The following is a 6,900-nucleotide window of genomic DNA, read 5'->3' on the forward strand; positions in this document are numbered from 1 at the left end:
TGATTACAAAACATATGAAGTTAGGTAATGAGAACACAGAAATCTTTTCTCATTGTCTGGTTTTTCAGAAGCCCAATACATTCCTGCATGCACATATTTTACCCAGTTGAAAGATGGCTTTACTAAGAGGCCCTTTGTCACATGTTTTTTTTTTTTCCCCCACATTCTAAGCAATCTAACACCTAAGAACAGATCTACTTCAGACGCCTAAGCACTCATGTGTATCTACATAAAAAAATCATCTAGAAAAGCCAGTGGAAGTTACTGATTTCATATTTCATTTTAAAGAGAAAACTTTTCATTTCAACAGGGAGGTATCCTCCACATAGAAGGATAAAAACTGTTTTTTCCCCCCATTGGTAGTTTTTCTTCCTTAGTGGCATATAAAGTAGAGGTGTGTGTCTTAAAATCTGTTTGATGAGTTGAATACAGAAAAACATCTAACAACAGAATTAGACCAGCAACTACTTTTTAATACACTCTTTTAAAAAAAATCTGTCTTAAACATAATCATAATTAGTATGGCTATTTTAACTTCCATTTTTTTCTCCAATCATATTCAATGGTGAAAGTGTAAATGATGTTAGAAATATAATCAATTATGATGAAACTCACTCAACTTAATTATCAAACTAGCTACACCCTCAAATCATTAGTTAGTACAAATCCCAAAATAAATATATTTATCCTCTTATTTTAATTTAGTGAAAACACTGACCTCATAGATAACAGACTTCTTAGGATCATTTTTATATCAGATTAATAACATTTACAGGACTGGGGTTGTGGCTCAGTTGGTAGAGTGCTTGCCTAGCATGTGAGGCACTAGGTTTGATTCTCAGCACCACATATTAGTAAATAAATAAAGGTCAATCAACAACTGGGAAAAAAAAAACATTTACAGGTGTGTTTCTGTGCATAGCAAAAAAATGACAAAAATTTATGATGAGGACATACTAGATTTGTGATGCAAAAAAAAGTTGTCATTGTGTTTTTGGTTGGGAGCTATTTTTTGGTTTTGTTTTAAGATTCCCTCTTCTAGGGGGAAAAAAAAAAGTAGTAGTGAATACCCAAGGTAGCTAATGGCCAAAAATTATTTGCTTTTATCCACTAAAACATTCTTGCTTGTGGTTGATCCTTAGAGATCCAATCAGCTCTCTCCATAGGGTGTTTTTTTCATTAAAATTCTAAATCTGACAACCTGGGCCTCTTGCCAGCCTACATACTTTAAAGATTTGACAAGAAAAAAAAAATGGAAATATACTATCCAGCCCTTGAGTGCAAAGCTGACTTTATGTTGGCCTGGCCCTGCCTGACCCCACCTATCACTGACCTCAGGAAAGTGTTAAGGAAGGCCGGTTTTTACTAAAACTTGAATTTTCAGATCATGGGAAATAGGTTCATTTGTGTGGCCAAATGAACGTGTAATCTGAATACCTAGGCCCTGTGTCCTTGCCACATCCTTCAATATTCTTCATGAAGTTCCTTTCTTGGGATTGTTATCTTGGAACATCCTCATCATGAGGATAACAGCCATGTGGCCCTGAGTGGTTAACATCTATGATCTGTGATGAAATTTCCACATCAGTAGCCATCCGGTCCCGTTTTAGCCTCTTGAACAACAAGCTGCTGTTTACTAGAACCAGTGTGTGAGGGGCCAAGGGTACAGCATTCACAGAGGGAAAGAACAGTCCCCTACAGTCCCAAAGTCATTGAACACCCACAACCATCTACCGAGGAGCTTCGTGTTCTGAAATTACAGATGACTTCAGCTGAGACAGTCCCAGACCCACAGTGACAAAACCAGTAAGAAAGACTGGACACCAGGCCTAACATTAATTCAGAGGCTGGGTCCTCCTTGGCTACCAGTTAGTCCCATTTGATACAATTAACACACATGTAGGGAAAATATGTGAGGGAGAGGAAGAGGAGGACTTTAGGGGAAAGAGAGGAATAGAGTGAACCAATCTTTCCTTTGGAAAAGGTGGAAAACAAATATTTAGAAACTAAAGTCAATTTCCATCCTTTCCTCACCATTATCATCCTATACAAAACCCCATGAAGAGTCTCCCATTGAGGTCATTATGGAGCACGACCTAATGTGTTTCAAGGGAAAGTGCCTGTGTTTGGACTCTCCAGGATTTACCGGGGAGTTTAAATCATTGTAAATAACCATCCTTAACCCTTGTTGGTTAAGAGTAAGCAATTACTGCAAAAAGTCATCTTCTCTGCCTTCCACAAACAGCAGAGAAACTGTTCTGAAGAGATTTACACAATACATCAACATCTGTGCTGTACCTAAAGTTGTTAAAATAATTGTGATGACAGGTGTCTAGGTACCACTTTCTTAACGGTTTTCAATATCCAGTGATTTATTGTTGTGGCTTTCCCTCCCCCTTTACATCTTGGGCTTTAAGAACGAGCCCAGGAACAGGTTTTGCACTAGAGGCTGATTCTTTATTCCAATGCTGAAAAGAACTAATAAAAATAATCACTCGGCTTTTAAGCAGAAAGCTTCCATTTACAGTATTTCACCCTTACCCCCCTTTCCAAGCCCCTTGTTATCTAACATAATGGTTAGAATACATTTCCGTCTCTCCCCTTAATAATTTCATGCATTAACATCCTCTCCTCCCTCTCTCTCTCTCTCTCTCTCTCTCTCTCTCTCTCTCTCTCTCTCTCTCTCTCTCACACACACACACACACACACACACACACACACACAGCAAAACGAAAAAAGAGGCAGCAGAAATCTCAGCTGTACTTCTAGCCCTTTTAAAAAGTTTGCTCTGTAAATTGGAATGAGGTCAGATTTGGAGCTTCTCATTGCACGCGGAGATTATTATTGCACCGGGTTCCAAGCCAATGGGAAGCCCGGAGGAGGGGCTTGGCACGAGGAAGCGTTAGTTACAGCGGCTGATTGGCTGAGGCCAAGTCTGTGAAAGGATAAAGAGGCGCGAGGCGGAATTGGGGTCTGCTCTAAGCTGCCGCAAGAGAAACTGTGTGTGCAGGGAAGAGGCCTGTTTCGTGGGTCTCTAGCTCTTGCACGCTCTTTAAGAGTCTGCACCGGAGGAACTCTGCCATTACCAGCTCCCTTCTTGCAGAAGGGAGGGGGAAACATACATTTATTCATGCCAGTCTGTTGCACGCAGGCTTTTTGGCTTCCTACCTTGCAACAAAATAATTGCACAAACTCCTTAGTGCCGATTCCGTCCACAGAGAGTCCCGGAGCCAGAGTCGTTTTTGCTTTGCATTGTAGGAAAGGGACTGAGTGATAGAGACTATGTCGCTTTCCTGAGCTACCGAGTGCGCTCGTGAACTGGAATCAACTGCTTCAGGGGAAAGAAAAGAGAGAGAGAGAGAGAGAGAGAGAGAGAGAGAGAGAGAGAGAGAGAGAGAGAGAGAGAGAGAGACTTGCCTGGGAGGCGGCGAGAAACTTGCAGTGGAAGAAGCTTCGGCACCAGCATTCAAGAAACTCCTCTTCCACCTTAGCACCGTCTCCAGACTCAAGCCCACACCGAGCAAGCTGCAGCGCGGTGAGACCCACAGCGAGCGGGGGAGAGAGGCTCTCCAGTCTGGGAACTATAACTCCTCTGCGAGAGGCGGAGTACTCCTCTCCCGAATCTTTTGGGGACTTTTCTCTCTTGGCCCACCTCCGCCCCGGCGAGGAGTTGAGGGGCCCGCCTGGCAGCCGCGCGCGTCCGCCAGCTCGGCGTGTGCTTGGCCCGGGGAGCCGGGAGGGCCCGGCGATCGCGCCGCGGCCGCCGCGAGGGTGTGAGCGCGCGTGGGCGCCCGCGGAGCCGGGGCCATGGTGCAGCAAACCAACAACGCCGAGAACACGGAAGCGCTGCTGGCCGGCGAGAGCTCGGACTCGGGCGCCGGCCTGGAGCTGGGCATCGCCTCCTCCCCCACGCCCGGCTCCACCGCCTCCACGGGCGGCAAGGCCGACGACCCGAGCTGGTGCAAGACGCCGAGCGGGCACATCAAGCGGCCCATGAACGCCTTCATGGTGTGGTCGCAGATCGAGCGGCGCAAGATCATGGAGCAGTCGCCCGACATGCACAACGCCGAGATCTCCAAGCGGCTGGGCAAACGCTGGAAGCTGCTCAAAGACAGCGACAAGATCCCTTTCATTCGGGAGGCGGAGCGGCTGCGCCTCAAGCACATGGCTGACTACCCCGACTACAAGTACCGGCCCAGGAAGAAGGTTAAGTCCGGCAACGCCAGCTCCGGCTCCTCGGCCGCCGCCGCCTCCAAGCCCGGGGAGAAGGGAGACAAGGTCGGTGGCAGCGGCGGGGGCAGCCACGGGGGCGGCGGCGGCGGCGGCGGGAGCGGCAACGCGGGGGGAGGCGGCGGCGCGAGCGGCGGCGGCGCCAACTCCAAACCCGCGCAGAAGAAGAGCTGCGGCTCCAAGGTGGCGGGCGGCGCGGGCGGCGGGGTCAGCAAGCCGCACGCCAAGCTGGTCCTGGCGGGCGGCGGCGGCGGCGGCGGGAAAGCGGCGGCCGCCTCCTTCGCCGCCGAGCAGGCGGGCGCCGCCCTGCTGCCCCTGGGCGCCGCGGCGGCCTCCGACCACCATGCGCTGTACAAGGCGCGGACTCCCAGCGCCGCGGCCTCGGCCTCCGCCGCGGCCTCGGCCTCCACCGCACTCGCGGCCCCGGGCAAACACCTGGCCGAGAAGAAGGTGAAGCGCGTCTACCTGTTCGGCGGCCTGGGCGCGTCGGCTTCGCCGGTGGGCGGCCTGGGCGCGGGCGCAGACCCTAGCGACCCCCTGGGCTTGTACGAGGAGGGGGGCCCGGGCTGCTCGCCCGACGCGCCGAGCCTGAGCGGCCGCAGCAGCGCCGCCTCGTCGCCGGCCGCCGGTCGCTCGCCCGCGGACCACCGCGGCTACGCCAGCCTGCGCGCCGCCTCGCCCGCCCCGTCCAGCGCGCCCTCGCACGCGTCCTCCACCTCGTCTCACTCCTCCTCCTCCTCCTCGGGCTCATCCTCGGACGACGAGTTTGAGGACGACCTGCTCGACCTGAACCCCAGCTCAAACTTTGAGAGCATGTCCCTGGGCAGCTTCAGCTCGTCGTCGGCGCTGGACCGGGACCTGGACTTCAACTTTGAGCCCGGCTCTGGCTCGCACTTCGAGTTCCCGGACTACTGCACGCCCGAGGTGAGCGAGATGATCTCGGGAGACTGGCTGGAGTCCAGCATCTCCAACCTGGTCTTCACCTACTGAAGGGTGCGGGCGGGGAGAAGAAGGGACGAGGGGAAGAGAGAGGAAAAAATAAAGAAAACAGAAGAAAAAAATAGAAAAAGAAAAATAGAAAAAAAAAACAGATGAAGAGTTGAAAGAGAAAAGGGAAAATAAAAAAGAAGATAAAGAAAAAAGTGAGCAGCGCGGGCTTGGAGAGGAGCGCGGGGGCGTTTGGACCCGCGCCGCATCCCCACCTCCCGGGCCGTGGCGCCGCGGCCCCGCGGAGGGACGCGCAGGAGGCGAGGTAGACAGGGCGACCTTTATTGTTATTGATGTTGTTGTTGATGGCGAAAAAGCTACTTCGAGTTTCCTCCCCTTTGCTTGAAGAGACCCCCCCTCCTTCCAGCGAGCTTCCGGACTTGTGCGCACCCCCAGCAAGAAAGAAGCCGGGGAGTTTTTTGGAGACTGGAGGAATCTCGCCCTCTCGCCTCGCCTCTTCGGTGGCTTTTGCTTTTGTTTTTACTGGGTTAATTGGTCGAGAGAGGAGCGGGGATGAAGGCTGCGCGCCCCCACCCCCTGGCAGCGCCTGCGGGGAGGAAGGCTCGGGGCGAAGGTCTGCGGCCCGCAGACGCGGAGGGGAGCGCCGGGACCGAGACTCCACGCTAGCGAACGCCCCTTTTGGTTTTTCTGTCCCTCTTTCTTTTTTTCCTTGTCCCTGCAGCCAGAGGCGGAGAGACGAGGCGGGCCCGGCGGCGTGGCCGCGCGGGGAAGGGACTGGGGGCCCCGGGGAGCCACGGCGGCGGGCGGGGCGGGGGACGCGGACCCGAGGGTCCGGCGCCGCGCGGGTGCCCGGGGCGCAGCGCGGGTGCCCGGGGCGCGGCCGGCGCCGGGAGGAGACTGAGGCGCGCGCGCCGCGGAGGGCGAGTGGCTTGGGGAAAGGTTTCTTCTCGTACTCGGAATCGTGATGGTGTTGGATTATTTCACTGGTGGGGTTAATATAGCATGTTATCCTGTCTATCTTTTAAAGATTTCTGTATAAGACTGTTGAGCAGTTTTTAAAATAGTGTAGGGTAATATAAGAAGCAGATAGATGGCGCTATGTTTGATTCCTACAACAGAATTATCACCAGCTTTTTTTCATTCTTAACTCTTTAAAGGATTCAAACGCAACTCAAATCTGTGCTGGACTTTAAAAAAGAAAACAATTCAGGACCAAATTTTTTCTCAGTGTGTATGTGTTTATTCCTTATAGGTGTAAATGAGAAGACGTGTTTTTCCCTCACCGATGCTCCATCCTCGTTTTTTGGGGTTTTTTTTTTTTTTTTGGTTGTTTTTTTTTTTCCTTGTAAATGTAATCAGATGCCATTTTATATGTGGACGTATTTATACTGGCCAAACCTTTATTTTTTTTTTCTTATGTTATCCCTTTTTTCTTTCCTTTTTTTTTTTTTTTTTTGGCTTTCTTTTGGCTTTATTTTTAACTTTCTTCTTTTTTTTCTTTGTTTCCCTCTTTTCTTTTTTTTCCTTTTCTTTTCCTTTTCTTTCTTTTTTTTGTAGTTGTTGTTACCCACGCCATTTTACGTCTCCTTCACTGAAGGGCTAGAGTTTTAACTTTTAATTTTTTATATTTAAATGTAGACTTTTGACACTTTTAAAAAACAAAAAAAGACAAGAGAGATGAAAACGTTTGATTATTTTCTCAGTGTATTTTTGTAAAAAAT

At 50.3% G+C, this 6,900-nt stretch overlaps 1 protein-coding gene across 1 annotated transcript; it reads left to right on the forward strand.

Annotated features, from left to right (window-relative positions):
* The first annotated feature begins 3,808 nt into the window (after positions 1–3,808).
* Positions 3,809–5,221, forward strand: Sox4 (SRY-box transcription factor 4). The gene has a single exon (XM_026407307.2). The coding sequence runs from the start codon at positions 3,809–3,811 to the stop codon at positions 5,219–5,221; it is 1,413 nt and encodes a 470-aa protein (XP_026263092.1).
* Positions 5,222–6,900: the final 1,679 nt, after the last annotated feature.

The sequence above is a fragment of the Urocitellus parryii genome, chromosome 8 (genome assembly GCF_045843805.1).
Source record: "Urocitellus parryii isolate mUroPar1 chromosome 8, mUroPar1.hap1, whole genome shotgun sequence".
NCBI lineage: Eukaryota > Metazoa > Chordata > Mammalia > Rodentia > Sciuridae > Urocitellus > Urocitellus parryii.